General features: G+C 42.3%; 1 protein-coding gene across 1 annotated transcript; it reads left to right on the top strand.

The window, feature by feature from the left end:
* The first annotated feature begins 9,570 nt into the window (after window positions 1-9,570).
* LOC147631158 (uncharacterized) lies at window positions 9,571-14,079 on the top strand. The gene is made up of 3 exons (XM_086809152.1): window positions 9,571-9,776; window positions 9,856-10,223; window positions 14,024-14,079. The coding sequence occupies exons 1-3, from the start codon at window positions 9,571-9,573 to the stop codon at window positions 14,077-14,079; spliced, it is 630 nt and encodes a 209-aa protein (XP_086665278.1).
* The last annotated feature ends 1,380 nt before the right edge of the window (window positions 14,080-15,459 follow it).

Genomic DNA, 15,459 nt, shown 5'->3' with positions numbered 1-15,459 from the left:
TTATTTTATTTATTTTGAAGAAAAAGGCCACCATGTTCTCTTTTCACACCATGTCCAAGACAAGCCCTCCACCAACTTCAAATGCAGCTTAGTGCCCTTTGTACTTTGACGTGCCCACACATACCAAACGGCCGCACACACATACGAACCATCGAACAGCTGACATCTTCTCCATCATCTGACCTCTCACCCGACAGGCCTGCAACAAGCTCAAAGCCAATACCGTCAACCCTTTATACCTGGCGACGCCCTCAAAAGCAAAACCCTCCACACGCCATACATCCCATATGTACACAGGCACTTAATCCCATGCATCTGGATTTGCATTTAATGGCCTCACATGCATGGTTTCACACCATAGACGTGCCGTGGCACGACATCCACCCCCTCTAAACTTGCACATCCTCTGGTATGTGCCACACAGGTCCTGGAATTCAGTGTCCATGCATTATTTGCACACCAACATTGGTATATGTACAAGCATCCAACTAGGCGTTTTAAACCCTGTCAAACCTGACCCAGTTGGTATCACCCTAGTAAACATGAAACAGTAGAAGAATATACATAGTGGTACTCACAAGGGGTTATCCTTTGTTGAAACATAGCATGACATCTTAACCTACCCCCTAGCCTGCAAGATATTTATATCTCAGCAATCACATCTGAATGGTTCTGCTTTCCCACCTGGATCAAATACCAACTGCTTTTGGCATATGTGCCATATCCTTTGCTCATATGAAGCCCTATCTTCACTTAGATTCCCTGCATATGCATAATTACCCCCATCATTCAAAGTGGGATGCTCTTCAAAATAATTTCCTTCAAAATTTTCCTCATGCCATGTTTGAAGCCTTTGCACCATATATTGTATGGCCACACCAAGTAACAACTGCATTAACAGCATGGAACACACACTTGGTAACATCCCATCCAAATCTACCTTGCCTGGATCCAGCTCACCCCCACTGACAAACATTCATTCTTCTTATCTAAAGACGGAAAAGCTTCAACACATACAAAGTCCAACAAGGCCTCATCGAGAATAGCCTCCAGCTCTGAATCAATCTCATCACAATCATTTGGCTTACATAACACCTGCATATCCTTACTTGCAACCGACAATTGACTAGCATCAAGCATAGAAGAGCCCAAAGCTGATGGGGATCTATTATATATCATGAAATCATCCAATGCATCATCTAGGATAGCATCCAATTCAAGATCAATCGCATTGAAGCCATTATCATCTTGCAATCCCACATGTTGATTATCATGAACATTCATACCCCCATAGCTATATCCATTTGGTTGCTCATATGCAGCCTCATGAGGCTGTGTGGCCACACTTTGCATATCCTGCATGTTATCTCCTAGTATTTCTTGATACCTATCTGCAGATGGGCTTAGAATTATGGGTCCCTCACCCGAGTACCCTTGAATCTGTATGTCATTGAACCCTGTATGATCCAAAAAGACAGATTCAATTTCCCTCTCTAAATCATCATCATAAACAGGCTTCCAAGCTCGAGATTGTTGCTCACAAATGTGGTTGCAAGGTAACCCTGACACTGATGACATAGCATCACCCTGTTTATTGTTGGAACACCCAGTTAGCATTCCAGGATAACCCAAATCCAAAGAACCTTGGCAACCAGCTTCAGAAGCAACATCACTGTTGGAATCACCCATATCACTCACCCCCTCTAAATCAATCACACATACTTGAGGCCCATCTTGTAATATTTTATTTTCCTCGCATGCATATTCATGTACATCATCCTGCTTATAAGCATCATAACCAGATAAGAATGCAGTAATGATAGCATCTTCTTCTTGTCTTAGATCTTCAAACTCTGCAATCATGCTTTCAGCAAGAAGCATTGGTTCCTGCTGTTCTTCACACATATGATACGACACCTGAGGAATACCCTTCAAATGAGCACTTTCGTCATGAGAATCCTCAAGTTTACACAGCCTACATGCTTCACAGCCCAAGAGGAAACTATTAGCAATGTCCTCTTCCTCGTGTACTGGGTCTTGAGCACCTGTCCTGAAGCTCTCTGAATCAAGTGTCTCCTCAAGCATAGGCATACATACATCATGTGGTATGATTATAAGACCCTGTATGTCTGCACCCTCAAACAAGGGAGACAGATTATACTTGCACAGTTCACCCATTGCATCTTTATGAGGCTGTAGCAAAGCATCGCTTTTGTCACTGTGAAGGCCTTGTTGCTCACTAATGGCTTTTTGCAGTCCTAATTTAGCATAAACAGCCTCCACAATCTCTGTATCAGCCTTGAATAGCAATTGATAACCGCTTCTAAATTGGCTCGGATCGTTGTTGGAACACTATCACAGCTCACATTATACCTCATTTCATCACCCTTTTGCTTTTTCTTTTCCCAAGTAAGTTGCTCCTGCTTTAGGTTCATGGAACTCGCATAAATAAGTGCATCTGCAAAATCACTCCATCGTTTGGAGTGATACTCTGCTAGTTCCAGCACTTCATCTTTTAAATCAGGACTTATAAGGTATGCAAAAGATGCAATCATCATGTTTTCTAGAACCCCTTGATTCTTCATCTCTGTCTCGTAACACCTTAGATAGCTTTCTGGATCGAAACCATCAAATATATTGACCCTATTATATACCAATTGCACCGCAATTTCCACCGCTTCCTGAATTCGCTTTTCTTCTTCAATCTTCCTGAACCGCTCTTCAAGCTCTTTCATCTCTGCATATAAATGCTCCATTTTGCTAGCCATCTCTACGTACTCTCTGTTGAGATTCAAGCTCGATGTCAGCGTGAGCCAGCTATGCTATGTGCTGGCAGATTAGGTAGGAACATGTGTGAGACATAAATGACCGCGTGTCCAGCTGGTCATAGTGTGTGGACATTAGCTAGGGTTAGTAGAGTGTGGACACAACTCATGGTGTGTTGTGTGGATTATGGATTAGTGCATTATGCCTTGTGTGAGAGTGGACATGGCTTCCCTCTATGGTTAGGGTTTGCAATATACATTAGGGTTTGCTCCTGTGTGTGTGTCTCCTCCTCCTCTACCGTTCTTTCAACATGGTATCAGAGCCTTGTGCTGTTTATTAGGGTTTATGAGTGAGTGAAGTGAAGAGGGAGAAGAAGCTGTGAAGAGAAGCTGTGAAGCTTGCCATTGGAGCTGTGAAGCTTGGAGCACACCAAATACTATCAGATCTGAAAGCTTGGCCTACCGGGTAAGGTCTTCTAAACATCCTTGAGCGGATTGCAGGTGAAACAGGCAAAAGCAAAGCATTTTAGAGCAAATCAAAGCAAAGCAAAATTCTGGTTTTTGAAGCTTTCCATTAAAGCTTGGGAACATTGATGTATGGTGGAAATACAAGTGATTCTGGAAGAAGACATATGTATTTGACAAAGAGGGATGTATTAGCAACCCATGTGCAAGCCTTGAACAATTTTTGGAGCAATTTACATGCATTTGATTGAGTGAAATTACTGGTTTTTTGAGCTCTCACAAAACAGAGAAGAGGAAGCCCAAAATTGATGCATTTGGAGTGAGATTTTGGCAAAAATTCAACCATTGGTGGGTTGCACACATACCTAGGTGTCTTGGGCACTTGTAGCACTCATCAATTATCATCATAAAGCTTCCCAAAGGGCCCTACAGCAGGCGGCGCAGTCCATACAGAGAAAATAGAGCATTTTTTTTGGTTTTTGCCTACGAGGAGATTGATTTCTCACTTGGTGCTTGATATCTTCCATAAATTCCTTAGCAATTGGATGCTTTACACCTTGGAGAAGAGGGCTATGTGATTTGTTTGGTCAATGATGCTTAATTGAGCTGGGAATGAGCTGATTAAAACAGGCTGTCCACTGGTTGCAGAGAAACAGAGCATTTTAATCGAGCAATTAATCTTTGGTGTTTTACAATTGGACAAATTCCTCTTACATGGAGTTGATGGACACTATTGCTAAGCCAATGAATGCCTGGTTGCTCAATTTGGTCAAATATTGAAGAAATTAGAGCCAAATCATTACTGGTTTTTCTGGTTTTTCCAAAAACAGAAAAAGGGGTTTTCAAAAATTGATAATTACATATGTCAGATGGAGTTGATACTCAACATTGAGGTTCATTAGGTGTCAATGCAAGTTGCCTAGACTTGATTGCACCATTACATTGCGATTTGGAGCCTTGGAAGGCGTGTCAATTCAGGGTATCCCGCACTGCGTGAGTCAGTTCATCTTGGATGATTACAGGTTGATTTCCTACATCAAATTTGGAGTTTGTTGGCTACCTTGGAGTATCTGGAACATTCATTGGAGTGTGGTTGAGCTGAGGAAGGCTCATTTACAGATTTGAAGTGTGCGAAAGGTGTATGCATTGAGCAACATGTCGGACAATCCAGTTCAGATTGTTGGTGAAAAGCTGGATAGAAAGAACTTCCAGGCATGGAAGTACAGGATAAAGAGTTTCTTGAAAGGGAAAGGATTTTGGAATCTCATTACAGGTGCTGAGCCAGAGCCTGAGCTACCTCGGCAACCTACACAGCAGCAGCTTATTGCTCATAAACAATGGTCAGAGAGAGCATTCAAAGTGCTGCATTATTTGTCTATATGCATTTCTGATGCTATGCTCATACACATTCAGGATGCTGAGAATCCCAAAGATGCATGGGATACTTTGGTCAAGATGTTTGATACAGATACGAGTGCTCGCAAGTCTCAGTTGCGACAGCAGATACATAATGTGAAAAGGAATAAAAGGAGCATACATGATTATGTGCAAGAAATCAAGAAGTTTGCAGATGCATTGGCCACAATAAATGCCCCCATGCCTGATGATGATTTGGTGGATATTACCTTGCGTGGTCTTGGCAAGGAATACAAATCTTTTGATACATCTATCTCAGTGAGGAGTACAGGTTTACCCGACTTCGATGAGTTGGTTTCACTCTTATTGGTTGAGGAAATCAAGCTCAGTGATTCATTTCTGGATGCATCTACTAGCCATGATGATGGCAGAAATCAGGCTTTCTACTCGCAGAGAGGCTTTAGAGGCAGGGGGAGATTCGCATCACGTGGACGTGGTGGTAATGGTCGTGGATGGCAGGATAGACCTCCACAACAGAATTTTCAGCCTTCTTATGGTGCTCGAGGTGGTCGTGGTTATGCACCTCAGCGAGGCAGAGGTACCCCCCGTGGTCGAGGACGTTGGCAAGGCCAACAAAATTCTATGCAAGATGTGGAATGCCATTATTGTGGCAAATATGGTCATATGGCGAGAGATTGCTTTCGCAAACAGAATGATTTGAGAGGGGGAAGAGCACAACATGGTGGTCATTATGGTGGAAACTATGCACAACATGGTGGTAACTATGCATCAAGTAGCAATGATGGAACTGCAAATCATTTGTTTGCCATGAAACATGTTGTGGGTTCTATGACAACAAATGCTGAGAATGATGATACATGGTATATGGACTCAGGAGCATCAAATCATATGACATGCCATGGTGAATGGTTTGAGCACATGAAGCCAATGGATGTCAAAGGCTATGTGGAAACAGGTGATGATACCCAGCATGTCATTACACATGTTGGAAGTGTACCATTGGTCATGCATAATGGTCAGACAAAGTCTATGTGAGATGTGCTGTATGTGCCTTCGATCACTAAAAGCTTGGCCTCAATTGGTCAAATGGTAGAACAGGGATTACAGGTTAGATTCAATGAGCATGGATGCTTCGTTGAAGACTTCAAACATGGATGTAGAGTGATTGCTAAAGGCAAGAAAGAAGGAAGACTGTTTAAGCTGGATGCTGGAATTCCTGAGCTAAAATCAGCCATGTTCTCAAAGAGCAGGAATGTGGTACAGGATATTGATATGTGGCACAAGAGGATTGGCCATGTCAATATATAGAGATTAAAGAACATGCAAACAAGAGGCATTGTCAATGGTTTGCCTAGGTTCAAATATGATGGACATATGCATGTTTGTGAAGCCTGTCAGTTTGGGAAGCAGGCAAGGTTGAGATTTCCTAGAGAAGGAAATATGAGTAACAGGCCACTTGAGATAGTACACACTGTTTCCAGCAGTGTGCTGGTGGTGCCCCTTGTGTTTGTTGTGTCTTCCAAGGCTGCTGGGTAGGTAGCTATAGAGGCATTTCTTCTTTTCCCAGCCTCCCGACAACGTATAACTCGTATAATGTATAATGCAACTCAGATCATGGTCCTCCATCAAAACCTACATGATGAAATTGAAAGCAAGATTTCTTTAATGAAAGATTTCATGAAACCAAAAATAAAAGGAATAAATTCATACCTCAAATGACCCAAGCCACCAAATATTGTTCTCTAGTTGCACACTAAAATATTTGGGATATTTTTGTGACGGTCTTGAATCTAACCATATCTTAATCGTACAACTTAAACTAACCATATCTTAATCGTAGAACTTAATCTAAGAAAACATTAAACTCACTTAATCCTACTATTTCTACATATAGCAATATAATCAAAAACCATATCTTAATCCTGAATCTAGCCATATCTTAATCGTACAACTTAATCTAAGAAAACATTAAACTCACTTAATCCTACTATTTCTACATATAGCAATATAATCAAATCAACCTTCTCAAATAGCAAACAAACATGCATGCCGTTTTCAAGGTTCTTATCACATAAGCAAAGAATCACGTAATCTTAAATAAACATTCACATGATATAAATCTCTATCAATTATAGCATAGCATCTCAAATCAATTACAATGTATATGTCTATCTCAAAATCAATTACAATGTATATGTCTATCTCAAAATTCTATCATCATCACCATGCTTGATAACATGGTTAGTCATAATGACCAAAATCCAGCCAATTTAGTCCTTTCTCCAACGCCCGTCCACCCAACCACCACTCTGGACGTTGTCGCTATCCCAGGTATGCCTCTAGTAAATTACATCCACTCTAGGTTCCAAATGGCTCCTAGAGGGCATAAATCACAATCTTTGTCTGGCGTTCCCTATCTAAGGACGGTCGGCCCAAATCTCAAAATCTCATGTGGAGTCTTATCATACATATGCATATCAATCAGTCATACACGTGCATATCAATCATTCATCTTAAAACAAAGTAATCATAACTTATACATATCATCTCACACTCATCTCTAGTTCATAATCTTTCAAGGCATGCATATTCAAATCAATCACAATCAATCACAATCAATCACAATCACAATCAATCTTTCAAGGCATGCATATTCAAATCAATCACAATCAATCACAATCACAATCAATCTTTCAAGGCATGCATATTCAAATCAATCACAATCAATCACAATCAATCACAATCAATTTCAAGTATAAAACAAGATTTTAATTTAAACAATCTTTAACTTCTCTTTATCTTTTAAGTCACATGGGAATCCTTGTTTTTTATATAATCAATTATCATGTTCTATAACGAGCGAGGTCATCTCTAGTCACTATAGCTCAGTCTTAACTATGCTTATGCCTTAGTCCATCCGGTCTAAATAGATAAGATAGTCAATCTTGATAGCAATTTCTAAGGTAAAGCCTAATAATTGGTCTCTTTGGGAGAGTAATATCTTCCAATCTATTTGGAATTAGAGAAAAGTGAAAACTACAAAGTTTTATGACTTGTAATGCTCTATAAAGCACGTCTCAGTGAGGTTCTCTAAAAATGAGTTCTAAGGTCTCTTCGAGAGCATTCAAAACAGCCAAAGTTGTGTTTTCAACATAAAACTACCAAAAACAACTAAGTTCCCCACTTTGCACTTGAATAACTTAAAAATAAAGGGGATTTGGCTTTCTATAGTCTCATACACTCTTGTAGAGTTTCTTGTCCTCTAAAACTTTCATGTTCACCTAAACATCTGACTTTAAACACACAGAAAGATAAACTCTTGGCAAAATAGCCCCTAAAAAAGGTTATAACTAGAATATAGTCATAAACTAGTAAAATATTCTATCTTCTAATTCTTTATCTCCAAAAGTGTTTATTATATGAGTCGGACTAAGGCAATTAACAACAGCTCTTGGTGGGAAACCCCCCCTCTCCTTTTCTCGTGTTGTTCCCCCATCGTTACCATGGTTAAGCACACCGTACATTGACTCAGATTCTCCCACATACAAGCTTATCGATTTATTTATTTAATCTCAACATTAGGACTTGTTTGGGGTCTTCTTGGGCCCTTTTATTTGGACACTTAGTGAAATGCTTAAAATGCTAATCAAGCTTTGACCAAGCTAGTGGCCTAGGCCTGAAAATGCATTTTTCCTTTTCTACAAAAAAGAAAATAGGCCAAAAGGTAATCTAATCATTAGATCTTCTGTCCTTGGGAAGGAATATGGACCTAACTGCCTTTTTGTCTTGTAGTGAAGTACCTTTCACAAAGAATGTTTGAAAATTTTTGTCACTTTGTTCCCTCCCTTTTTGGAGGTGCTGCAGATCCCACTCTCTCTCTACACACTCTCTCTAAAACGCGTTTAGGGTGTTTTACTTGGGTAAGGGCTTCTTTTTCTCTCTCTAGGAGCCATGGCCTGCAGATCTGGACCTCCTACTCCATCATCCTCTCCACCAGCTCTCATGGAAGAGCTCACCATCCCCTCTTGTGAAGGTACAGATCTACACATCCTTGCAAGCTGAAGCTCTCCATCTCCATCACTAGCAAGCTCTCCATATCTATCATCCTCTCCACCAACTCTCATGGAAGAGCTCACCATCCCCTCCTGTGAAGGTACAGATCTACACATCCTTGCAAGCTGAAGCTCTCCATCTCCATCACTAGCAAGCTCTCCATATCTATCTCCTCAAGGCCTCCATTTCTCTATATCCATCTGCATCTCCTCCACCTCCATCTCCATCACCATCTCCATCTTCATCTCCTCCATCACCATCCACATTTCCATCCTCCACCTCCATCCTCCATCTCCATCATCTCCATCACCATCCACATTTCCATCTTTGTATCCATCTACATCTCCATCTCCATTACCATCCACATTTCCATCTCTGTATCCATCTACATCTCCATCTCCATCTCCATCACCATCCACATTTCCATCTCTGTATCCATCTACATCTCCATCTCCATTTGCTAGGTACAATGGCTCTACGGGACATCACCAACAAGCAATCAAAGTTTCGCTTGCACGTGGACTTAGACGAGGAGTATGCCACAATGCGAAGTAATCGAACGAAGGGATGTATTCCTGCTGAGGTGCTACGACTTCAAGGTGCAAAAGCCATTGATCTTTGGACTGATGGAAGCATTTATCCCCTTGATCCACAGACTGGTGCACCTCCCCCTTTTCGTAATATCACGCAGGTCGTACGCTTCTTGGGTGATGGTTATAATGGTTTCTTAGGGTACTGTCAGAGGCTCTATTCTTTGTACTTGCAGGAACTCTCAAATCAAAATCACCTCAGGAAGCTTCTAAAATTATGCAAGGCAGAAAAGGAAGAATGTGCGTCAACTTTCATGGCCACAAAGGAACATATGTTGGCTCGAGTCAAGGATCTAGAGAAGGAGGATGCAGAGCAGAAGATGAAGCTTGATAAAGGTGTGGAAAGGAGGGATCGAGCTATAGAGAACTATCTCCGTCTTCGAAACTCAACTCGGAACCTTCGCCGACGTGTCGATCATTTCACTCACCTCCCCGTGGGATATAATGCAAGGCAGCAAAAGCGCAAGCCTCTGAGTCTTCTTTCTAAAGATGGGGGGGCTCGCAAGCGACGTGTGCGTCAAACAAGGTAATCACAGCTTCAAAACTAGCATTACATTCCTTTTTCATATAGTTATGTCATTGACTCTGAACTATGTGATGTCCAGGGAATGTGCTAAAGCAATATTAGGTTGTTCCAATACTGAGGAGTCTATCCTTGAGCACATTATTCCAGAGCAGAAAGTAATCAATATGATAACCAATCCAGTAAATGGTGCGTTGCGTGACAGGATTCAAAAGTATTTTCTCAAGGAATTCGAGCAGATTGTCAGTCCCGTTGACATGCTCACTGTGTGCGACACAGCAGGTATCAGTGATAAGGGATACAGGGCTTTGTATACTTGCATCACAGCACGTCTACGAGGCAAAGGAATGACACGATCTATACTTCCAACACCATACAGTATAGTTATGGCAAGGAAGTCAGCAAACAACAATATTGCCGACTTGCTAGGCGGCTACAGATGGGTGGATGGTAGCATGCCAATGTCAAATTCAAAAGATTTTGCTTACAACAAGTTTAACAATGTTTACGTCGAGGTGGAGGCGCTTCAACGAGCTATGATTCAGTTTTATGATATGACATTAGAGGAGACGGATGGAAAGGCTATATTTGTCCTCAAATTGGATGAATGTCAGGTTGTAAAGGGCCAAAGGGTGGAACATACAAGTCTGACACTCATGAGTAGGGCATTGAAGCGAAAGAGCTTAGACGGCGAAGATGAAACAGGTGATGCGGAGAATAACTTGCACACAAAGCGACGCAAGCAAGATTACTTTGGAGTGCAATCTGAGAAGAACATATGGTGGCAGGCGGCATGGACCCTTCCGCACGAGGACCATGACAGTCTGAGGTGGTACTTCACCCGTACAGGTATTCAAGGAGTGATACACAGGCAATCAAATGGTGAAGTCTTGCATGTGCCTGGCTGGTCACTTTGAAATAGAGTGGCACCTTGGTGGTGATCTCAAGACCCTAACACTTTGTTTCCATGCATCTTTTGTTGTCATCCAAGGATGCCAAGTGTCGCAGTGGGGAAGGCCAAATAAGCAACCAAGGTGAAAGGTCGTAAGCAGGCAAGTGCAAAGGGCTCAAATCAATTACGTACAAAAAGGGAAGGGTATGCACGTCTGGCTCAATGGAATTATGAGCTGCAATCAAAGCAAGGCACCATCTCGCGCAGAGGAGGATGCTACTTGGAACCCTATTCTTTCAATTCCACTGTCGCGAGTACATGTGTGTACCTTGCACGCAAGACTTAGAATTCTAGACAAATTGTTGATGCTCCACATCAATTATGCTTGGAACATAGAGCCAGAGTCACGGCGAGAACAGGGCATCAAAGAGCTTGAAGTTGTTTTATCATCCGTGGGGCTTCACGCAGGTGCTGTCACCCTCTCTAAGGATCGCAAAAACCCATCAAGTACCCAAGATAACCCTAATAAGATATGTATGGGTGGTGCAAAAGCAAGACACCTGCTCTCAAACTATGGTGAGGCTCAAAGCCATACACATTTTGAATTATGGAAGCAGATTTGTGATGTAACAACCTATCGAGGCAATGAGGCGACACTAGGATTGAAGCGTGCACATGTGTGGGAAGCTTGTGATGAGATGATGAGGCTTCTTGAGCGCCCGTATCTTGATGAAGCAGAGATAGCTACATTCAAGACTTCGATTGACAGATTCACAGAAGAAATGATCGATGCTTGGGGGGAAACTCATATAACACACTACATGCATATTCTCTATGCGCACAGTTCCTTCTTTCTAGATGAATATGGGTCTCTTGCACTCTGGAGCAACCAAGGCATGGAACGATCACATTACCAAGCCAAGGCGGCCTATTTTAAGAACACGGGTCATGGCGGTGGCAAGGTTCGCAACAATGCATTTCAGGAAATGTTCAATTGGTTTTACCGTGCACTTACTGGGAGAAAGGCCCAAAAGCGAGCCGGAAATTTATCTTTGAGGCGCAAAATCATGAAGGTGTTAGGTGCAAGGCGAAAGAGAAGGGTGCAATGCGTCAATGGCACGTGAAAGAGCGAGGCAATGGCACAGTGGTCGACTAAGAAATGGCCGCGTGTGGTTACCCACCCAATAATTCTTGTTCGCCACTTTTTGGCGCGTTCATTTTGTAAATTGACTTTTTTGTAATTTTGGCCCCCTATAAATATCAGTGAGTTTTATAGTCATTTTTAAAAGTCTTGACTTGTGAGCTCTCTCTCTTCCTCTCCCCTTGACTCTCTCGCGCTCTCTCTCTCTCTCTCTCACTCGTGCACTAATATCTCACGCACATGGAGCCCCCAAATGATCCTCCCTCCAATACGCAGGATGACATTTTCAAAGACCTTGGGCCCTTACCGGTGGCACATAGAACTGCAATCCCAAACATTTACCCACAAGCCCAAATGGATCTGGAAGCTGAGCGTGTGAGGCTTGAGCGAGAGGCCCAAGAAGCCCAAGAATGCCAAGAAGCGAAGAGATTACACAAAGAAGCAGAGGACATGGAGGCAACTGAGAGAGCAAGAAAAGAAGCCGAAGAGACCGTCAGAACACAGGAGGACGAGGCAGCAAAGAAAGCACAGGAGGATGAGGCTGCCAAGAAGGAGGAAGAAGACGAGGCAGTTAGGAAGGCGGAGGCAGATAAGAAGGCTGTAGAAGAAGCTCAGGCCGCTGCAAGCAACAAGAGAAGATTAGCATTCTTTGCTGCGGAGGAGGATTGGCTTAACAAAAAAGCTCACGGATTTGTTGCTGACCTGCGAATGGCCGGATACGAAGATGACACAATTTTGGAAGCGGCTATACAAAGTCTTCGAGCAGAATATACAAAGAGAAGAAATGAAGACACAGTAGAAAGGGAGCACCTGCCGAGCAATAGGATTGTCAATGCAATGCTAGACAGAGTCTTGGCTCGTGCACTTGGTAAAGGAAAGAGAAAACTCTCAGCTGAGGAAGTAGAAAATAAGAGACAGAAGCTTGAACGAGCCAGGGCAGCAAACACACGGAGGCTTCGTGAGGAAAAAGAAAGGAAAGATGAAGAGGAGCGAGTAAGGAAGGAGGCAGAGCAGAGAGCAGCTCAGAAGACTCCATCTGCAAAGGCAAAGAAAACTCCAACACCTGCAAAGGCTAAGAAGGGGAAAACCATTCCTAAACGCACAGAACCCCCTTCCGATAACTTCCAAGAGCAGCGACAGAAGTTTAAAAATGACACGCCAGCTTGGACTCGCCACGCGCAAGCACCACCGCCCCCAACAACGCAGAAGAAGCAAAGGTGGAGACCAGGGACAGTTGCCCTTAGAGAAATTCGCAAATATCAAAAGACCTGCACACCAATTATTCCAAAGGCACCTTTTGGGTGTCTCGTCAAAGAGATTATCCACGACCAGCGCGCCGGGATGTCAATCGTGTGCAAGCGGCGGCACTAGGCGCTTTGCAACAAGGTGCCGAGGATATTTTGGTTTCGCTTTTCCAAGACGCGGTTTTGTGCATGGTGCATGCAAAACGTGTCACTTTGAAGCCATATGATCTTCATCTAGCTAGGCGTATCCGTGGAGAGGAAGCTCTCTTTCACTAGATAGGGGAAGCCTTTGTAATGCAACAAACCGTTGTCGTGCCATGGCACGTCTATGATGTGAAACCGTGCATGTGAGGCCATCTAATACACATCCAGATGCATGGGGTTAAGTGCCATGACGAGTCGTTATATGATGCCGTGTACATATGTTCATATTGTAGATAAGGTTCAATAAGATGAGCTGAGGCTGAGCCAGGTTTCGAAGCCTTTGACAGTGTGGTGTGAATTGTGGAGGATTTTTTTATGCTTATGGAGAATTTCGGAGCTAGCAGATACCTTGTGCCTTGATAGGACTGGATTATGCTTGTGGTTCGACTACTTTATTGATTCCATGAGATGGTGAATTGCTCATAAGCTGTGCCTACCATGGTTGAGTTGATATTAGCACTGAGACAGAGAACTTTATGGTACATAATGGTTGGGGTCTTGATCGTATGCTTTAGATGGCAAAAATCATATGTGCAATAAGGATGCCAAATGGAGCTTCTTTTGATGAGGCGTGAGAAAAACCCTTAGCAAGGTTATGGTGAAAAGGAGTTTGAAGGTTATGGTGAAAAGGAGTTTGATTATATATATATATATATATATATATGGTCAACACTCCAAAATAGAGGAAAAAAGTCACACTCGAAAACAAAGAAAAAAGGAAATAGTAGGCGCACTGAGAAAAATTAAAATGGGTAATGCGCGATTTCAGCTGCAAAAGGGCGTGGGCGCCGACTTCCTCGCGGGAATAACCAGAAGAAAAACTAGAGAATTGCGTGGGTGCTTATCGGAAGAAGTCTGCAGAGAAAAAAAACAGGTGACAGAGTCGACACGACCAGAGAGATTCATTTCATGCATTTATCGACTGTATATGGCGTGTTGGTGCTTGAATTAGAGAGCTGAGCTGGTTCTATCTAATGAAATGCTTACTACAAATTCACAAACCCAGCTATGCGCCGGCTGTACGCTGCCTGCAGTGAAGCGTGGAAAGAATTTTTTTTAAAGAAATTCGAATGAATCGCTTTTCCCCGTCTTCAGATAAGTAAAGCTTGATAAAATCTCTTTATTTTTCCTACCTACCTCTTGTAAATACAGGATGCCAACAAACCTTCAAAGGTTTTGTAAAAAAAATAAAGGGTGGATTTTGATATGAAGATATGTGAGGATATTCCATCAAGTGACATGGAATCAAAGAGTCAGAAATACAGCAACGACTCTAGTGAGAATTGATTTTGATTCTATCTTAGTGGAACTAAATGCAGGCCATGGATTTCTTTTAAAATCATAAGAATATGTTAAAGTTATGCCATATATCATTTTGTGTTTGCGAGTTGTTGGAATTTTAAGCCAGATTTTTAGGTGATAAAGAACATTATGAGATGTTGGGAATGGTGACAGTGGATGTATGGAATGAAAGGGGTCACATGTATGTTGGAAACACTTAAAGGTTATGTTATGCCTACATGTGATTAGCTGGAAAGTTTTGGAAAAAGAAGCCAGTGAATCTATGCTTGGAAAGGGATAAGCAATTGGAACACGAATTCGAGGATGGATTTGTCCTATGCTTTTTGGGAAATTTTGAATGTGAGTTTCCTTGTTAGGTTTGGCACCAACTCTCACAGCTAGAAGTCTCGTACTTTCCTGGCTACTCCGCACACATCACGACAGTTTTTGGTGAACCCGACGTGAAACTGCTGGGGTGAGAGTGTGGTGAAATATACAGGGAAGCTATGGCCGAGAATTCTGAGGGTCAGGGGGTTCATTTTGACCCCGGAGTTATGCAGATGTTTCAAATGTTTACCATGTACATGCAACAACAACAAGCTGCTGAAAGAGGACGAATTTCCACGACCAAAGCATTACAATCAATTGTGAAAAAGATGGATCAATTTGATGGGAAGGACATTACAAAGTACCTGCGCAATTATATAAAGGAGATGGAGCTAAACAGGGTGACTGAGGAGGACATGGTTTGAAGTTTCGAGCTGGTATGTGTTCCTGAAATAAGAGAGCGCATAAAAGGATTGCAGACAGCATATGGTGGCAGAAATTGGGAAGAGTTCAAGCTTGCTTTAAAGGATGAATATTTTATGGAAGATTCTGAGCGAGTGACCAAACGAACTTTCTTGGAATGGGTCACAAAATCTA

Source organism: Cibotium barometz, chromosome 15 (assembly GCF_041138505.1).
Source record: "Cibotium barometz isolate CiBa-2024 chromosome 15, ASM4113850v1, whole genome shotgun sequence".
Lineage (NCBI taxonomy): Eukaryota > Viridiplantae > Streptophyta > Polypodiopsida > Cyatheales > Cibotiaceae > Cibotium > Cibotium barometz.
The sequence above is the reverse complement of the archived record's forward strand: the minus strand, read 5'-3'. Positions and strand labels throughout refer to the sequence as shown.